This window comes from Schistocerca gregaria, chromosome 8 (assembly GCF_023897955.1).
Source record: "Schistocerca gregaria isolate iqSchGreg1 chromosome 8, iqSchGreg1.2, whole genome shotgun sequence".
NCBI lineage: Eukaryota > Metazoa > Arthropoda > Insecta > Orthoptera > Acrididae > Schistocerca > Schistocerca gregaria.
This window is the reverse complement of record NC_064927.1, coordinates 78,148,380-78,170,342: the sequence shown is the minus strand read 5'-3', so window position 1 is coordinate 78,170,342 and position 21,963 is coordinate 78,148,380. Positions and strand designations below refer to the sequence as shown.

The window sequence follows — 21,963 nt, the reverse complement described above, 5'->3', positions numbered from 1 at the left end:
TTTTTTTAATTGGTCCTGTTGTCTATATAGCAGCTTATGCATAAGTCAAGTTATAAATATACAGGCTGAAAGTCATTTCAAGGCATGCATATTTAAGGTTACAATAATACACTTTACACATAACTATTTATATAACACATTTCATAAATTTAAATATTTTTCAATGGAGTAAAAGCAGTGATGCTGTAATTATGACTTCAGAGATTTTCCAAATGTATTGACCTCAGTGATAGCTTTTATGTTTTCAGGAAGTTTGTTATAAAGCTTAACTTCCATGTGAAAAGTACCATTTTGGCACAGTGCTGTGCTGATTTGAGTCATATGTGAGTTTCTGTTTTGTCTGGTAAAGTGATCATGTATATCATGCAAATACCAGAGTCTAACGCTGTAGGGATATGAAATGTGACAATCACATAGGCTCAGTATTGAAGAAAGGAGATGATGGATTTCAGTTTATTGGTGGAATACTGCATCTACACAAGAGATTGCTTACAAACCACCCATGCCACCAGTTCTAGAATATTGCTCAAGTGTGTGGAACCCAAAAAAAAGTAGGATAAATGGGGGATATTGAACATATATAGAGAAGGGCAGCTCAAATGTTCACAGGTTTGTTTGACACATGGGAGAGTGTTGCAGAGGTACTGAAGAATCTGAATTGGCAGACCCTTCAAGATAGATTTAAACTACCCTGAGAAAGTCTTCTAAGAGAGCTTCTAGAAGTGGCTTCAGTGAGTCTAGGAATATCCAACCCCCGACATGTTGCTTACATAGGGATTGTGAGAACGAGATTAGAATAATTACAGCATGCACAAAGGCAGTCAAACAATCCTTCTTCTCTCACTCCACATGGGAATGGGGCAGAAAGAAACCCTAATAACTCATACAATGACTCATACCCTCTGCCTTGCACTTGTAACATTATGGAGGTGGTATCAGAAGATTTAGTAAAACTTTCTGATGCATCTTTACACACTGTTCAGATTATTCACACAGTATTTCAACAGATAACATTTGTAGACACCCTATAAATTCTATAGACTAGAAATATAATATGGATTTTACAGTTTATCAAAAATTATCTTCAGTGTAGATTTACAACAAAATTTACGACTTCAAAATTATAGAAAAAACATCAATTTTGAAACAGACAAAATGCATATTTTATGTAAACAAACCTTTGAACGTTAATGTTGTACAAATAACCATGTGACTTTAGTAACAAATCAAAAGATGAAAATTACAAATTGTACAGTAATGTTAAATAATTAAATTACCTTTTGGATCTTTATGTCGCATCTGCAAACTCTGAAGACAGAGACACTGGAATGCTTCCTAGTTTTTGTCAGTTTTATACCAAATAGATAATGGCAAAATTTGAAATATGAAAATTGCTTCATATTTTTTATTAACTAGAGTCATCAATTCACAAAACTGTTAACACCAAAATTACTTTTATTATTTGTAAATCGTGATAGGGGAATAAAGCATATGTAACTTATTTGTGGAAAAACACAAAACTGTAAAACTGGTTGACAGAATGGAAAACATGTTGAAGTCAAATGAAGTATACTGATGTTAACACAATTTAAACATCATATTCTCATAATAAATTACCAATAGTTACTGTAAGTATTGTTCTCAGCATGTAAGGTTCACATTTTTCTTGTTTTTGTAATAGTATTAAACCTGTGTCAACAGCTTGTAAACAAAATTCAGAATAACAACTCCAGCCTGAACCTGCAGATCTTATACGATCTTTGACACCTCAAGGCAGATGACACACTTGGTTGTTAGGGATGGTAGGAAATGGATGACTAATATATGTGAATATTGTAACCAATAGTGAAAGTGTATCAGAATTTGAAAGTAACTCATTAGATGTAAAATGACATCATGTCCAAGACTTTTTATTTAAAGGCAAATGTCAAACCTCTTCCAGAGCCTGTGTTTATAATCTTGCGCAAGAAGCATCAAAGCAACAACAGCCAGGAAGACATCACCCAAAGCTTCAAGAACATCCAAAAGGCAACTTATAAATTAATTCAGCTACACATTCTTCACTTTGCCTAAATTTAAAAACTTTCGTGTAGAAGATGAGTACTGGAATCTGGTCATGCCCAAAAATGTATTAGGGATGGATGAAGTGGCATTAGACACTTCACTGTGATTTCCAGAGTATAGATGAAGATGTAGATGTATTTCCAAGAACCTATGTTTGGCAATACAGATATGATGAAACTGGTGTAAAGTTCATAATGAGGCTAACCAAAATGATGATGGGAAGAAGGAATACATAAGATGGAACTGAGAGTCACAGAGGAGAAAGACAAGTGTGCTTTGAATTCAGAATGGAGTGAAAGGGAATGTATGAGTGACAAAAACATTAATGTTTAGTGTAAACAGTTATAAAGGAAATGTTTTTCAAATCAGTTTGAACTTAAGACCAGAGTGTGAAGTGATGTATTGCCAAAAATGACTTATATGGTATGTTATTTTTGTAAACTTATTTGTTTTATACATATTGTTTTGGACCTGTGAAAAAGAACTTCTATCTTATTTATGTGAAATAAATAAATTGAACTTGACACTTCCTCTGTTTGCAAAGTAAGAAGATGTGTACTTAAATTTCTCAGTCTTATGAACTGCCTTCTTATGAAGAATACAAAAGATCAGCAAATTACTTTTGTAATAGCATTTTAAATTTGTCACTATGTCATTAGCCATTTAGAGACGATAAAATTCGTAAGATAACACAATTTCGTGCAACTTTGTGCACTATTTGTGTGTGTGTGTGTGTGTGTGTGTGTGTGTGTGTGTGTGTGTACGTACCTTTGTAATCTTGGAATACAGCTACAATCAATCACACATCAGGATACATAATCTATTCCTGTTATTTTTCATAGCTTTGACAATGAATATTTTTCTGGATATGAGACTACTGATTAATATGCATGTTCAGAAAGATATGTTTCTACATCATGTTAATTACTATATTTTATTCTGAAAACCTTTCAAAAAAACTACCTGATTGTTCAAACTTAAGAAAATCTAATTATATCTCTGTGTATTGAGGATCAGTTTGAATGAGGATCAATTTGAATCATATACTGTAAACTGCCAGTATAAAAGTATCTTTGGTTTTTGTTTACAGTTTAGGATGCTGCAAGTTGTAGTTATGGAAAGTTGGTTGTGAGATGGTATGATTAGAAGTCGTAATGTAACTCATTTCTGATGTATCATTGTGGGATGTATATTACTGCTTCATTAAGTGTAAAGAAAATGTCTTGTGGATTATTAAAAGAGAAGAATACATGGCAGAATGATGTATCTGGTGTTTCATTTTAGTGATATTACATTTAATACCTGTTTATATAATTTTCAGATCACGGGTACTCTGTATTATTGCGATTGATAAATGAAGAAGTTGTGCTGCAATATTGACTGCAAGAAGAAGATTAACATAGTCTCATTCAACACTTACATCACCCAGAAAACGTCTCAGCAAGGTACTATTGCAGCTTTTTTCTGGGAAATGAGCTACAACAACATCTACTACAGCACTGAACAAAAAAATGAGTGTTGTTTTCACTAGAATGCCAACAGACACAGTGTCAAGAGGTTGTGGGGTGGCAAGGTGAGGAAGAAAGGAGCAAAAAAAGGAGAGTGGTGGGATATGATGGGTGGGCACATTGACAGACAGAGGGTGACAAACAAAGTGGCTGGGAGACAGGACATTCTACAATGAACAGTTTTAGCATAAATTGTTTTAGATGCCTTGTCATGCTACTGACTTTAATCTTTTTACATCTGTATAATTCTGACAGAATTGTATTTAAAAATTATTTCATCAACTACTTAACAATATTTCAATGTAAGAATAATCTGTAACTGCCACTTCCCTGGATAACTTTATTTTATTTCATGTCGTATAAATGACAGTAATATGACATTTGATGCTTTAACACAGTCCAGAATCATATACTAAAGTGTAATTGGAAAAAAATGCAGTACAACCACAGAAATACCTGATCAGTCCAAAATGTTTCAAAACTAGCTTTAAAAAAATAAAGAGATGTTAAGATGGTGAGTTCAATCAGAAGTTAAATATACGCTCCCCCCACTAGAATACAGCTCACAGAATTTTCATTCAACTTGCACATTACACTGGCTCAAATATCAGCCATATCTTCAACCATTGACAACTCACGTGAATTTCTGCACTTTCTTGTTTTGTGGTATGTTCATATCGATAACGCTATGTCTCATCACCTAAGATGACATTTTTTCTTAGAAAAGAATTGTCCTCAGTCTGCATTCCAGTCAAGTCACAGCACGCACCCAAGCATTTTGTTTTTGTTTGGGAGATAAGGTATGTGGGCAATCTCTGCACACATGTTTCTCTTCTTCACAACATTCTGCAATATGTCTTATACACACGATTTGGAGATGTTGCTCCATTGATATTTGTGACACAACATGCTACAGCCACAGATACACTGTTTACCACTACTTGCTCACAACTGACTGGTCAAATGCACATTTACAATTGTTAGTTCAAGCTGCTACCACAATATTCCACTGATGCCAATTATTCACTAGGAATAAAATCAGTCCCTGTACTTTTTGGATGTATGCTGATTTCAAGTGCAAGTGTAAATATGGATGTTTTTGATGCAGATGCTAAAAGTTTTGTGGCCAAATGAATAAATAATAAGTTATTTATTCCATCAGACATTTTTTGCCTAAAACTAACCACTATAAAACAATGGAAACTCCATGTAGGAATATCAATACTGTAGGAGAAGATAGATTGCTACTTACCATGAAGAAGATAGGCACAACTAAAAGATTCTTACACAAAACCTATGGCCACAGTTTTTATGAACTGCATAGATGGGTTCTATCCTTACAACACATTTTGTGTTCCTGTAATCATCATGGCATCAACCTAAGATGACATACTGTCCTCACACCCTCCACCCAACAGTTTCCACCCCCTGTGTACTATCATCTCCTCCCCATTCCTGTCTCCCAGCCACTTTGTTTGTCACCCTCTGTCTGTCAATGTGCCCACCCATCATATCCCACCACTCTCCTTTTTTTGCTCCTTTCTTCCTCACCTTGCCACCCCACAACCTCTTGACACTGTGTCTGTTGGCATTCTAGTCCCTGTAAACTCCACCAGACAGAGTTCCTCTGTCCCACCATCCATACACTACTATTCTTTCCCCTTACCCACCTCCTCCAGAATGCTGCCGTCATCGCACACTGTCATGTGTGTGTGAAGTGTGCTTGCTTGCATCTATGAATGGTGTGTGTTTCTCTGCTGCTCTTTCACTGATGAAGCCTGTGGCTGATGAAAGCTTCGTGTAAGTGTGTTTTAGTTGTGCCTGTCTGCAACGTAACATATCTGCTTTATTGTAAGTAGCAATCTATCTTTTTCTGCATTCTTACTAACCTCTATAATATTCATTTATGGCAGATATAAATTGAAGCAGATTCAATGATAAAAAAATGTTACTGTTGTCTTGAGATTGGTGTTGTGGCTCCAAAAGGCATTGTACTGAAATGGAATAACAAAATAATATGACTGGAGATTGTTTATTACTTATATTTATTTATTTATTTATTTATATTAAAAATAAAGATTCCAAGACTTACCAAGCGGGAAAGCGCCGGCAGACAGAATCTTTATTTTTAATATATTTTTCCCATGTGGAAGTTTCTTTCTGTTTTATTTATTTATTTATTTATATGTGTTCCATAGATCCAGTATACAAAAGAATTGCATGGATATGGAACTAGTCACAATATAAATTAACACAGTTGCCTACTTGTATATGCTAACAAATGTAAATTGCAATTGGTGTATAAGAAACAAAGTATGTTAATAGTTACAGGCTTAAGCATTTTCTATGGTAAAACAGAGGCATAAAATGATAAAATAATAAATTACAATTTTCCACGTTACAAACCATACATTAGCAGGAATTTGATAGTGACAATTGCCTGAACACGAATTCTCATACTGGTGCAAAATGTGGCAATAGCAAACATTACACGTAAAGTATTACATCTAAGTTACAATGTTACATTAAAGAATTGATTAAGAGAGTAAAACGCTTTTTACAAAAGATATTCCTTCAATTTACTCTTTAATTTTGTCATTTCACTGGTAAGATTTTTTTATGTCAGATGGGGGTGCATTAAACACCTTTATGCTTGAGTAGTATACTCCCTTTTGTATCAGACTCAAGTTTTTTCTCTCAACATGAAAGTCATGTTTTGTCCTTGTGTCATAGTCATGATAAGAAGTGAGGGTTTTGTACATGTGTAGGTTCTTAGCTGAAAAGCACATTAGGGATGAGATATATTGTGAGGTCATTGTTAATATTTTGTGTATTTTAAAAAGATTTCTGCATGGATGATTCCTGTTAACTCCATTTATAATTCGAATTGCTCTTTTCTGAGTTACAAATATTTTATTTGCCATTGGCTGGTTACCCCATAATATTAAGCCATAGGATAACAATGAATGGAAATAGCCAAAATAAGCAGCCTTAACAGCATCACTATTAGCAGTTGTTGCTATAATACGTAGAGTATAAGTTGCTGAATTAAGTCTTTTTCTCAAGTCCAAAATATGGCAAGCTTAGACGTATGTCATCCTGAACTTTGTGAGATCCATGGAAATTTTTTTTTTTTTTTTTTTTTTTTTTTTTTTTTTTTTTTTTTTTTTTTTTTTAGGCCGTGGCATCTGAACTAGTTATGGAGATCATGGAACACCAAGTTGGCAGATGATACTATATCATTTTCAGGTGTTCTTTCAATTACAGGGGATGTATCATTTGTGAAAAGAGTAAGTTTTGTGGTAGCCTTCAAACAATGAGGAAGCTCATTAATAAAAATAATAAAGAGCAAAGGGCCAAGCTCCCTTTTGATGACATCCCAGATTCCCAGATGGTTTTTATTTTGTTGTTAGAGTTGTCTATTTCACTTTTAATATGTAAGGTTTTGGAGCACTTTATAATTCTGTTTAGGATTTTACAGTGTAATCTGTGGTGTTCTTTTATTGCAGGGTCTTCAGAACATCTTTGTGACATATATAACCATTTTTTTGTATTACATGATATTTTATCCCTTTTGTAATCCAGGGTTTGATTTTGCAATTCTGGGGGTTAATTTTAATAGTTTTCTTGTGAAATACTGCTTCAAAGAGGGACATGAATTCATCTGTGAATAGGTTGGATTCAATATTAACATTTCTTTCTTTGTACTTTGGGCTCCAGTCAGTCTGCTGCAAGAGCTGATTGTCCACATTGTTCTGAAGGACCAAAAACTGGTTTATATTTTTAATGCCAGAACATAAGTCATTAATAGTTAGCCATTGCCCATCATGTTCTGACAGACCATTAAGAATTTGACATACAGTACTAAGACTACTACTAAACTTAATTACTAATGAGAACATTCATAACATATAAGAGACAGTTGTGTAAAGCCCATGATGAGACATCTATCAAATTTGTAAAGAAATTACAACCAGACTTTTCCTCTTATAAATATTACTATGTGAAATATACTATCATAAACAGTATTTTATCAACAGTCTGCATTTTTTTCCACCAAAACATTTTTAGATATATGGATATCACAATATTCCCACAGTGTGTGCCCAAATGAAACAAATCCAGATGTGTCACACACAGTAAACTGCCACAGGATGAAAAAGTAGAAACATTAATTAAAAGAATACTTATCAGGCAGGCTGTTGTGTCTGTTGTATTAAAAACTAAACAGACATATCATGTATGTTACTGTAGATTAGAAACCCATAGACAAAACTCACCTCCTAGAGTTGCAGTCTTTTGATGATGATGCTGGGGTCACACAGATGGTAGCCTTCACCAATCTCCTGGTCAAGGAAGTGCTACATCTGCTGCAACACCACCTTCACTCTCTTGCTGAGCATGTCTATGTCCCATTCTGCCAGAGAGTGCTTCTGTAGAGGGTCACTGACACCCATAAGGTGATAAAAAATTATATGATAGCAGATGTAGCTGTAAAATAAGTGACAGAGTTCAACTATTATAGTAGTGAAGTCTCTCTTATAAAATAAGAAAGGCGGGTGGGAGACAGGTACAATTTTCTAAAGTTATCTGCAACTTACTTAAAAAAACACGCTGGCATAATTCAAACACTTCAAACATTTGTTTTTTAAAAAATTATTAGCTTTTAAGTCTCCTCTATTTAACTCAGAAAAAACAATATTAAGGGAAGGAAAGTTGCAACTCACCATAAAGCGAAATGCTGAGTCGCAGATAGGCACAATAAAATGACTCTCATAATTAAAGCTTTCAGACATGGTCCTCTATCAGCAGTAGATACACACACACACACACACACACACACACACACACACACACACACACACACACACACACACATGCCCACACACACACACACACACACACACACACACACACACACACACACACACACACACACACACACACACAACTGCAGCCTCAGGGTGGTTTCAGTTGCCTGAGACTGCAGTCGTGTGTGAGTTGCATTTGCATGTGTGTGTGTGTGTGTGTGTGTGTGTGTGTGTGTGTGTGTGTGTGTGTGTGTGTGTGTGTGTGTGTGTGTGCACGCACGTAAATGCGTATGTGTATCTATTGTTGATGAAGGCCCATGACTGAAAGCTTTCATTGTGAGAGTCTTTTTGTTGTGCCTATCTGCGATTCAGCATCTCCTCTATATGGTGAGTAGCAACTTTCCTTCTCATAATATTGTTAGATTCGATCCTGGATTTTAATTTGTTTCACTCAGACATTAAATACTACAAACAGAAAATAAACTCATTTTACTCAGAAAGACTTTCCTTCTTTGGTCAATACCGGATTCCCCCCTCCCCCTATAATGCAGAGTATTTTTAATTGTGCATACCAGGTTCCTGACATTTCACTCACAAGTTAAGTGTGGGAATAATGAGTGCTTATATGATGCCTCTGTGAAGGCCATCATTTCTAAATTAATTCTCCTATTCATTGTATAATATGTATGTAAAGAACTGAATAATATTTGCAAATGTTTCCCATATAACACATTCCCAGCTATTTTTGTGTTGACTGTTGCAAGACATGTTTAATGTCTTGGTTTGAACCATTTTATCAAAGTTCTGTCTCCTGCCTCTCTGCCTCTCTCTCTCTCTCTCTCTCTCTCTCTCTCTCTCTCTCTCTCATACACACACACACACACACACACACACACACACACACACACACACACACACACACACACACACACAATATGAAATCTTGCTTCTAGAGACAAATTTACCTGTAATGTAAATGCAAGATAAGATTTGGCTGGAGGATTATAGCATTAGATGCCATGAGGTCAGTGAACTATGAGAAGAAGCTGAGAGAAAACAATTTCTTGATATGTGTCATAATAATACTGGTATGGCCCATTGATATGCTGTGTTAACTACTTTTCTAGGCGAAACAGAATCTGTTTTAACTCTGATAGTGTTTTGAGAATCTCATCACATTAGAAACTGAAATCATCCTGAAAATAGAATCATTTAATAATTCATTAGCTTCTCAAACTTAAACAATTTTCCATCCTCATATTGCACGTTTTTTTTTCTTTTTTTCTTTCTTTTCTTTTTCAGTCTGAAATACACAGTAGAGTGTACTGGCTTAAGCTTAAGGGATATGAATGGGTGGTTCCTCAACTTTTTCTGGAAAACTTCACTCTCCGTCAGTCACTGATAATGTCACAATCTACAAATTGTAATATTAGATACCCACAGGCTGTGTTCTGGTATTTTGGTCTATCACTGCTTATTACAATATGAATTCCATGATAATATTTTACATAACAATCAAAGTAATATACAACTTGGTGTAAACCCATAGTGTACACCAGGACACCAAATACTCAGCCATTTTAGTCAGAGGTACCTTTTCTGCTTCTACAGGGACTACAATTGCAGCTGTCCAGAAGCAGTATGATTTGAAACTGACCATAAGTGTTTTCTTAGACAGAACTATTGAAGTATCTCAATACTGTATCCTGTGCAAGCTTCTTCATCTCCCAGTACCTACTGCAACCTACATCCTTTTGAATCTGCTTAGTGTATTCATCTCTTGGTCTCCCTGTGTGATTTTTATCCTCCAAGCTGCCCTCCAATATTAAATTGTCGATCCCTTGATGCCTGAGAACATGTCCCACCTTCTCCCCAATTCTATTCAATATATCCTCATTATTTATGTGATCTACCCATCTAATCTTCAGAATTCTTCTGTAGAACCACATTTTGAAAGCTTCTATTCTCTTCTTGACCATACTATTTATCATCCATGTTTCACTTCCATACATTGCTACACTCCATACAAATACTTTCAGAAACGACTTCCTGACACTTTAATCTATACTCAATGTTAACAAATTTCCCTTCTTCAGAAACGCTTTCCTTGCCATTGCCAGTCTAGATTTTATATCCTCTCTACTTCAACCATCATTAGTTATATTGTCCCCAAATAGCAAAACTCAATTACCACTTTAAGTGTCTCATTTCCTTATCTAATTCCCTCAGCATCACCCGAATTAATTCGATTACATTTCATTATCCTCGTATTGCTTTTCTTGATGTTCATCTTATATCCTCCTTTCAAGACACTGTCCATTCTGTTCAACTGCTCTTCCAAGTCCTTTGCTGTCTCTGACAGAATTACAATGTCATTGGTAAACCTCAAAGTTTTTATTTCTTCTCAATGGATTTTTATACCTACTCCATTTTTTTTCTTTTGTTTCCTTTACTGCTTGCCCAATATACAGATTGAATAACATTGGGGACAAGCTACATCCTTGTCTCACTCCCTTTCCAACCACTGTTTGCCTTTCATGCCCCTCGACTCTTATAACTGCCATCTGGTTTCTGTACAAATTGTAAATAGCCTTTCGCTCCCTGTATTTTACCCCTGCCACCTTTAATAATAGGACATTATTGCATTATCCTAGAAATTATAATGACTTATAACAAATTGCAATAATCAATACAGTGCACAAGATTCTAGGTGCAAGAGGCTACTGACTACTTTACATCTACTGCTTTGGATTTCTTGTTCTGTGAAATTATGTTCTGGCACATGAATGTGTGTACTTAAATAAAAACAGCCAGTGATTAAACAGATAACAATTAAGCATCTGTTTACTAAACAGCAGTAACAGCAGCAGTGACAAGAACAAAAGGTTGCTAGTTTTTAGAACCATGGGCTCCTTTGACTGGTAGGGGACATAAAAGGGGTGCAGTAGATGAGAATTAGCAAAGCAACCAAAGACTCTGTCATAAGGGTGTAGTCTAGAATATGGGGACATAGAAGAACAGAATTCCAGGAAAATTGAGAAGCAAAAACAATTGGCATTAGTTGATTTCCTTCTCCAGCTTGTCTGCTATGTGTTCCATTAACATTAACATGGAGATTTGGATTATTCTCTGTATAAACTCTCATTTCATTCAACCATTAGAATGTTCCATCATACAAAAAGAAAAAAAAATATAGCTAACAAGTTCACATCTCTTATTGCTGCTGACCAGAATTTCTGTTGCCACTGAATTGAAGTTTCAGTTTCCTGGTAACTGCCATTACAGTTAATCAGTCCTTTCCCTCTGGTAAGCACACAACAGTAGAAGAACTGGTAGCTACTTTGCATCCACAGGACACAAATCACTGTATTTCCTATGCTTGATTATGCACCTAAAATTCTTCCATACAGTCCAGCATACACAGTACCTCTTGGAAGTTTTTCTGCAGCTGGAGAGAATACTACAAGTGAAGACAGCAAACTCTGAGAATCTCTAGTAGACAATTTTGCAGGTGAAGGACATTGTCTTTTCTGTTAACAAGTTCAGACTCTCATTTATTAATGACTAGCAACTGTGCTAGCCTTGAATACTACTTCTGAAATCAAAACATGCCTACAAAATCCATACAATTATATAAAAAATGAAAAAATACAAGAAATCTGTGTTCTTTGTTTCACCCTGCAGTCATTAATTCTCAATGAACTTCAGATCTGGCCTTAACAGACGCAGAGAAGAAATACAGTGTTAATAAAATTTTGTTACATGAAAATTGTGATAAACAGACCAGGAAATTCTAAGCATATTATATCACACTATTAGCTACAAATTGTAGTTAATATCAAATCTACAGACTATAGCAGTGAAACCATCAAAACACTTCTGTGTCCAAAATGAGAAGAATAGAAGAGAAGCTTAAGATGAGAACCAGACTTTGGAAGCAGCCAATGTAACAAGAACTTTTATTGAGAAATGCTAGAACCATGTAAAGATGTGCAGTTTTCTGACTAAAGGATGGTAAATAAGAAAAACTGAATATTTGTAAAGTGACAATCATATCTATTAACCAAATGTTGGTTGAAGAAGAAACAATCTAACAGTTCTACTAATTAAGAGTGTGCGGCATCAGATAAGGCTAAAAGTCCCAGCAAGTGGTTGAGAAATAGATGCAGGAAACAGTCAGAGAAAAACTACTGTCCTGCTATGTAACTGAAATTGTGCTACTATTAACTAGAATTTAAAGTTGAACTAAATAAGCACTCAATCACAATTTTTAGTAATATATATATATATATATATATATATATATATATATATATATATATATATATATATATATATATATATATTAAAAACAAAGATTCCAAGACTTACCAAGCGGGAAAGTGCCGGCAGACAGGCACATGAACAAAACACACAAACACACACACAGAATTATTAGCTTTCGCAACCGATGGTTGCTTCTTCAGGAAGGAGAGGGAAAGACGAAAGGATGTGGGTTTTAAGGGAGAGGGTAAGGAGTCATTCCAATCCCGGGAGCGGAAAGACTTCCCTTAGGGGAAATATGTCTGCTTGTGTCTGTGTATGTGTGGATGGATATGTGTGTGTGTGTGTGTGTGTGCGAGTGTACACCTGTCCTTTTTTTCCCCTAAGGGAAGTCTTTTCGCTCCCGGGATTGGAATGACTCCTTACCCTCTCCCTTAAAACCCACATCCTTTCGTCTTTCCCTCTCCTTCCTGAAGAAGCAACCATCGGTTGCGAAAGCTAGTAATTCTGTGTGTGTGTTTGTGTGTTTTGTTCATGTGCCTGTCTGCCGGCGCTTTCCCGCTTGGTAAGTCTTGGAATCTTTGTTTTTAATATATTTTTCCCATGTGGAAGTTTCTTTCTATTTTATATATATATATATATATATATATATATATATATATATATATATATATTAAAAACAAAGATTCCATGACTTACCAAGTGGGAAACCGCCAGTAGATAGGCACAATAAAAAAACGCACAAACACACACACAAAATTTTTTTATTGTGCCTATCTACCGGTGCTTTCCCGTTTGGTTAGTCATGGAATCTTTGTTTTTAATATATTTTTCCCATGTGGAATGTTTCTTTCTGTTTTATTTAAATCACTATATAAATTGAGACCAAACAGTCACTGAACCAAGCAGCCACGTTTAAAACTAACTACAATTTGCTCATGGCTTGCTATCGGCTTTCTTCCTCATTATTACCTGAAGGAAGACAGCAGGAAGGGAGTAGCTACACTACTCCTCAGTAAAATATTAATAAACACACTCCCAATAAAATCTTTTGTCCAATGTCCCCATGCCATATATTTGTCATAGTTCCTGTGCAACATACATTCATTCAAATATAGTCATCCCCTATCCTTATTTTGTCAAAGCAAAACAGTAGTAGTATTTCATCATTCATTACCTGGCACTGATTCCGTCAAAGTCATGGTAGTTTTCATCTGTGAGTTACTACAGTACACCCATGATGGCCTGGTCACATTCACAATATGTTGATATCCTCCTGTTTCTTCGCAGCCCCCTTCACTGTGGCCAGGTTGAATGCAAAATTGTCCTGGGATATGAGATGCTGTTTCTACAAAGGCAACATTTCTCACATAATCACTTTGTAACTGAATCTGTTAACGTAAAAATGTGTGTTTCAACATTGTCAAAAAGTCTCTAGGAGATGTGCAAACAAACCACATTTCCAAAAATCAGCATATATCGCAATTCACCAGTGGTATCACACTGAGCATAATGAGGTCAACTGCCACATGGTGATGTCAAATTGTTATTACTGACTACATTGACAAATCAGTTCAATTCCTACAAATAAGGTAGGAATACATATTATCAACACATAGTAACTCATTGTGCAAAACAATATGAGGAATACTGGAGAGTTATCTATATCATCATCTATAAAACTTTTCATTAAGAGGAACCCATTTCAATGTCACCTCTGAGTGATCCCCACAGGACTGCAGGGTTTATGTAGAGTGAATAGTAATAAAAGTGACAAACTGCAGTGATGGATTCCGGACTGGAAATGAAAGAAAGAAGGTCCTATTCACATCCCTCATCCTTACTGTGTGTCGCCCTCCATCAGTGCTCCTGTCTATCTTCTCCATTCCAGCCTGTCTGTGTTGTGACTGGCAGTCTTCATGCATCCATCTAGTCTCTGCATGCTCCACCAGACACTGCCTATATTCTCCCCAACCTGTATGCTGCTACCCCTTCCCCAGTCTGTCCCAATTGCTGCTTCCACTTGACATGAGAGTTGCATTCCTGTTTGAACTGTCAGAGATGGCAGTTATGTATACATGACATCTACCTCTAGATATTTATGGGGGTTGTTTAGTAAATAGTTTCCCCACTATTTCTTTTTTTCACAGATCATATTTATTGATAAGAGTTAGAATTCAGTTTCCATATCAATCAACATTCCTTTTATATGTAGTATTTTCTACACAGTTGTCATCATGTTGTGTGGTCCTGTGCCAGTGTTCTCTAATAGCAAGCATTTCCTGTCAGAAAAAGCTATTGTCCTTTTCTTATAGGTTTCATCACTGACAATTCAAGACAGAAAAGCCTTTCCATTTGCCTCCAACTGCACCAACAGTTCAGGTGAAATGGCTTTTATTTGAGTCTTGCAATCTGTTGTGAACATTTGTGGAACATATCTTGAGCATACCTTTGCGTATCCAAGGGTCTCAATCATTGTGCACACCCACTTCAAGTGTTCACCAATAGCTGTGGAGCCAATTGTAAACTTGTGATGCATCAGCCTGCATGGAGAATAGCATTCACAGTGTCAGGAGCAGTGGCTATGACAGGACATTCTCAATGTGGCACATTACAGAGTTCAATTTCTTGTTTTCCTGATGCTTTAAGACTCCGTAGCCATCATCCAACAGTACTCCTATCAACTGGATGATTACTAAGCAGTGCACACAAACGTTTATGGATGTTCACTTTATTTCCTTTTTCCACAACTAAGAATTTAATTACAGATTGTTGTTTGTCAAGAGTGTCTTGTGTTTGTGTCATTTTGCTGGTTCTCTACAATTGCACTATCTATTGGAATTGTTCAAAACTCAATACAAGTGCAGAAGAAACATAAAATGTGAAGTATTTAACACACACACACACACACACACACACACACACACACACACACACACACAAACTGGAGTGAGAGAGTGGCAGCAGGCACTATTTATTGAATTACACTCATACAAATGAGATAGAAGCCTAAATGTCTGTATAAGTCTCAGAACTACCACCTTAGTTGGTCAGTTAGGAGTAAATTAGAACAACTGCTACATTGTAGCCACAACAGTTTGATCACAGATATCAGGAAACAAAATTAGGGATTTTCAGTGCAGCCTCACCTGCTTGCAAACTGTTCCCATTTCTCTTGATGGATGTCCTCCTTCCATAGGACAAACTCTCACTTGTGTTCTGATTTCTGCAGCAGCTCTTCTGTCTTGTTTATGCTGGATATTGAACCATATCATCTTCATCTTTGCCTAGGTGTGATGTGTCATCTTCCAGAACCTTGGCTTTGCTCTGCCACGCTTGGTCAGTTTGCTTTTAAATTTCGCAGGGCGCTGCGTTCTGTGGAGAGACCTGCTGACGATGAGAGTATCAAGTGCTGCTGCAGGAGTGAGACAGGGAGTTAAGTTTCTGGTTGTGTGGCAGTGCAATGTTGTGGTAAAGGTGGTATAACTTCCTGTGAATACACGTGATTGCTATGAACATGTCTACTCGAGATGGCGGGAGTTGTTCTTAACGGTTGTGTGATATGGAAGCTTGGCGTGGCAACTGTTGATGCGATGGCGGAACTGGGGAGATTGACATAAACTGAGTTGGTGATGGTTGCAACCTGTCACCAAATGCTTGTCTGCCTTCTGGACTAATGGTGAGAATTTCTTGACTTGATGTGTCTTACTCAATTTCTGCCCATGTCATCTGGTGTGTTTTGCTCTAAGGTCATGTGCCATGGTGTTTTGCAATTTTAGTAGGCTCAGGTGTGCCCAAAATCCTGATTCAATGATCTGCTGTTACATTGTCAATTGTAACTATCACTAGAAAAGAGTGTTAACTCTCTGTGCCTTAATAACTGAACCGAAAATATTATCTGTGGTTGAAATTTTATTCTGACCCAAGTGCAATAATGATCTTGTGTTTTACAATTTGTTGAGTGGTATTATTATTTTCTTGTGTTTTACAATTTGTTGAGTGGTATTATTATTTAGTACTGGCCATCACATTTACTAAGTCGAAGATTTACGAAGGCCAGTGGGCATCATTAACAGTTCCTGCCCAGATAGGCATTATATTTTGAACCGTGTGTTTCAATGTTTAGTAATTTTTATTTTATGTGGTATAGAGAGTTGCTGTCATGCCCTATGTGGACGATTCGCCACGTTGGTGAAGTCAGTAGTTGTTCTGCTGGTCTGTGCCATGTTGCTAAAGCAGGCAGTCCTAGCACACTGATTGTAAATTTTTCCTAGTGGTGAGGAGCACGGGCTGGTTTTAAGTGCTAACACACTGACTTCAACCATTCTCAAATATTTATTACTACTGATATTCAGGCCCTTCAGGACGAGTGGCGATGTCACTACCCCTTTTGGCTATTAATTTGATCTTGTTAGCTTGTTTCATTTAAAAAAAACTTTGGTATATGAATTTGTCTTTTGGTCTTTACTGCTCCTTTAGACAAAGTAAATTAACTGTTGCATTATCAAATCAGCATTTGTGGTTATATTTGATTGGCCCTTCTGGCCGAATGATTAAAGTCATTCCTTTCAGTAACTTTTTGTATTTGTCAATAATTAATCAAAAGTGTTGGGTCCTTCAACCCCCTGATTATCTCCTAATGTTGAAACTTAACGTTGTCATTCTGACATTACAGTTGTGAATGTCTATTGGACCTTCAGACCTGATGTTTAAAAAATTTTATTAGGTGTTTTTAATGTTTAATAAAATAAAATTGTGCTGAAACTGTAACCTCCTTTGGATCTACGCTTTCACTCCCTGTAGTCTTTGAGCTCTGCTTACCTTACGATTTGGTTAAGCTTTTCCACACCACAATATATCAGATATGATGTGACCTTGTCAACTCGTGGGGACTTCTGATTGTTATCTTGTATTTGTAACTGCAATCTGATCAGCAGCACCTCAAGGCGTCTTTATCCACAAATCTAAAAACTACAGGTTAGGTTAGGTTAGTTTTGTTTAACGTCCCGTCGACAACGAGGTCATTAGAGACGGAGCGCAAGCTCGGGTTAGGGAAGGAAATTGGCCGTGCCCTTTCAAAGGAACCATCCCGGCATTTGCCTGAAACGATTTAGGGAAATCACGGAAAACCTAAATCAGGATGGCCGGAGACGGGATTGAACCGTCGTCCTCCCGAATGCGAGTCCAGTGTGCTAACCACTGCGCCACCTCGCTAAAAACTACAGTTTGTGCCTCTAAAACTTATGTAATTGACATAAGTTTATGGAGGAAAAGTAAGTAAAAGAGTGAAACACATTTCTGATTGTCAATAAATATGAGAGCAAATCCAATCACTAGTTTTTCTTTTATTCTGCAAGTTTTGCTCCTTAAGTCCAATGCTACTACATGTAAGAGAGTAGTCGGAAATAACACTACATGAATGAGTATTAGCCTAACAGCCTAAACATTATCTGCCCCAATGCTGAGTTGTATTTCTTTACTATAACAAACATCATCTGCATCATAACACAGCTTCAGTATGACAAAACATCATTGGATGTAGGTTTTACTTTTTATGCAAAACACTGTTTTCTTCTCTTTTTACCCAAACTTGTTTCCACTCCTGTGTCATGATCAGTTGGTTTTGTTTATTGAACAACTGTAAATAGTGAATATATTTTAGGTTGTAGCTGATCTAACAAAATGAAGCCTAAAGATATCTTTTTGTTCATATTTGTTCTTGCCTTGATTTCACATATATGGATTTGCAGGATCATTTGTATGGTGTCCTGCACTCAAAGCATGTCATCTGCAAACCAAAAGACGTAAATGTGTTTTTTCTCAGTGAGTTAACACATCCCTTGATTTTTAATAACATGAGTTTGGTGTGGAAAAATGTTTGAAATTATATTTGTGAGTAATAACAAACATAACTGCAAATATTTTGCCACACCAAAAGCACATTTTTGCTAGTAATAACAAATATAATTACAAATATCTTGCCACACCAAAATCACGATATTAAAAATCAAGGGACGTGTTAACTCAATGATGAAATTCTCATTTACATCATTAGGTTTACAGAGAACAAACTACCAGTGCAGGACACCATACAGACAGTCCTGCAAAACCATATAAGTTAAAATAAGGGTGAGAAAAAAATGATCAAAAACTGTTTTTAGGCCTCATTTTGTTAGATCAGCTACAACCCAAAATATTTCACTTTTTACAGTTGTTCAACACACAAAACCCACTGATGATGGTAGGAAGGTACCAAAACATGTTTGGGTAACAAGAGAAAAAAAGCAGTGTTTTGCATAAAAGGTGGAATGTATATGCAATAATTTTAACTACAAACATGGAAAACATACAACAGCTGCAAATCCAAAAGACAAATACACCATTCGTCATTTGATTACTCTTATTTTCTCAATTTAGTGAATCACATCTCATCACAAACACACCATTACTGATAATAAGACATGTTAATCTGTATTTCACACTTTGCTCTGCGTCATTTATGTAGGTAACAAGAGTGTCTGGAATTAATAAGAAATTTATGGTGAATATATAAGCCATCCTTTGATGATGCATTAGCTTTTTCTTTTCGCCTAATTTAACAGCCCTGAAAGTCATGGCTGGAAGTTGTGGATGCAGGAACAACACTTTACCATTTGAAATAAGGAGGAGGAGGTGAAGATGATGAAGAAGAAGAACATCTTACCATTAAATTAAATGTTTGAAGAAAGTTGATGTGAGGTACTAATGCCTGTTGAGCAAAATGTGTTATTACTGAAGTTGTAATAATTAATTGTATCAAAAGACAAATCAATTCAAGAAAACAATAACAGTACAAGAATGCACAATGGCTAGTAACTTTTAACCTACAGGTAACATTCAAGAACTGCCAACATAAATATTGAAAATGAGAAAAAATGTTCCTACCTTTAGGACCTGTTAGTTTTCTATACCTACATTCTGCAAACCACCATGAGGTGCATGGCAGAGAGTGCATTCCACTGTACCAGTTATTAAAGTTTATTCCAGTTCCACTCGTGTATGGAATACTGGAAGCTTGACTGTTTGAATGCCTATGTGCATGCAATAATAATTCTAATATTGTCCTCATGGCCCCTGTGTAGGTGTCACATATGTGATTGTAGCATATTCTGAAAGTCATCATTTAAAGCTGGCTCTTGAAATTTTTTACTAGATTTTCTCAAGGTAGTTTACATCTATCTTCAAGAATCTGCCAGTTCAGTTTCTTCAATATCTCCATTGCTGACTGAATGCACTTACCCATTAGTTTACCAGTAAACTGAAGTCTACCTGCTTTACCTATGACTGAGCCTGTGTGATCATTCCATTCCATTACAAAGTCTTACACCCAGGTATTTGTATGAGTTGGCTGATTCCAACACTGACTCCCTGATATTATAGACACAGGATACAACTTTTTATTTTTATTTTTTTCATTTTGTGCACTGCACAATTTTACATTTCTGAACAATTGAAGTAAGATGCCGATCTCTGCATGACTTTGAAATCGTATCAGGATTGGTCTGAATATTTATGCAGCTTCTTTCAGACTATACTTCATTATAGATAACTCTGTCATTTACAAAAAGTCTGAGGTTACTATCAGTATTGTCTGCAAGGTCATTAATTTACAACATGAACAGTAAGGGTGCCAACACACTTCCCTGATGCACAGTTGAAGTTACTTCTACATCTGATGATGATTTCCTACCCAAGGTAACATGGTGCCTGCATCCTCCTTACCAAAAAATCCTCAATCCAGTCACAAATTTCACTGAATACCCTATATGATCACACTTTTGACAATAAGCATTGGTGTGCTACTGAGTCAAATACTTCTTGGAAATCAAGAAATATTGCATCTACCTGACTCCATTGACCCAAAGTTTTCAGTATGTCACGAGAATAGTGCATGCTGGGTTTCACATAATTGATGTTTTGAATCCATGCTGGTTGATATTTTGTTCCATTTAAGCAACTTCAGCTGTTTGTCAACACAATGGATACTACTACTAGTTACATTTATATTCTCAGTGGTACAAGGATTTAACTGTGACAAAACTCCTAAGTTTTCACTTGTGAAGGAACATTTGTAAATGGAGTTAAGCATTTCAGCTTTTCCTTTGATACCCTCGATTTCATTTCTTGTCTCATATGCTATCATTTGATAATATTCTGCTATGGTTGTCATTGAAGACATCATGCATTGCTCTCTGGACTGCAAATATGTTTCATTCAGCATCTCTCTATCTATAGTCCTATACTTTGTTTAATACCTATTATGCAGTAGTCTGATTCTTCAGAAGTTTCTTTATGGTGTCTGTACACCATGGAGGTACCCTCCCATTATGAACTGTTCTACAGGGTATTTATCTATCCAGTGCATGGTCCGCTATTCTTTTGAACTTGAACCATGGTATATATATCTGCTATAATTAGTTGTGCTTAGTAATTTGGCAATCACTGTTGGCACAACTGCATCATGGCCACTGATATCAGTTTCATTGTGGACATCTTCGAAGATGACAGGTCTATTTGTTGCCACCAAACATGAGTGCAGTTCCTAATTATCTGTTCTAGGTAGTTTTCAGAGAAGACATGTGGTAATGTTTCACAGGATGTCTTAGTGTGCCAACCACTAACAAAACTGTAATTTTACCAATTAATTGTTGGATGATTCAAGTCTCCACCAATGATTACAGCCTGATTGGGGAACTTAGACACAAGTGAATTGAGGTTTTCTCTAAAGTTTTTGGTTACACCATGAGATAAGTCTGGTGAGCAATAGAAGGATCCAATTATCTTTTTAAACCCACCCCTGATACTCAGTCCTGCCCAAACAATCTCACATGCAACTTTAATTTCTATCTCAGTGTATTTGAGTTTCTTGTCTATTACAAAAAATACACCACCTCCATTTCCCATTAGCCTATCCTTTCTACATATACATAAATTCTCCCTGAAAATCTCTCTGCTATCGTTTTTTATGTTCCAATCAGCCCTCTGTACCTAGTTTTATGTGAGTTTCATTGCTATTCATGAGTACTTCAAACTCTGGCATTTTGTTGCAAATGGTTTATCAGTTTATCATGAGAATTTTAATTCTCTCACCAGCAGGAGGCACTTATTTCAGTCTTACACTAATTCGGCTTGGCTTTCTTCAGCTGGATTGGATGGGGAGTCACCTAACCTTAAGAAAACCTTATATGTTCCTTGCACATAGTCAGCGACCTGAGTAGCAGTTTCTGATGGGTAGTGCACACCTGACACATTTAAGAGGACCCTACAATTATCAACCC

At 36.2% G+C, this 21,963-nt stretch overlaps 1 protein-coding gene across 1 annotated transcript in view; it reads right to left on the bottom strand.

Annotated features, from left to right (window-relative positions):
• Positions 1 to 21,963, bottom strand: part of LOC126285029 (uncharacterized) — a 91,431-nt gene that overhangs the window by 59,820 nt on the left and 9,648 nt on the right. The window contains exon 2 of the mRNA XM_049984354.1: positions 13,824 to 14,037. Coding sequence (XP_049840311.1) covers positions 13,824 to 14,037 — 214 coding nt within the window. The remainder of the gene's footprint in view (positions 1 to 13,823; positions 14,038 to 21,963) is intronic.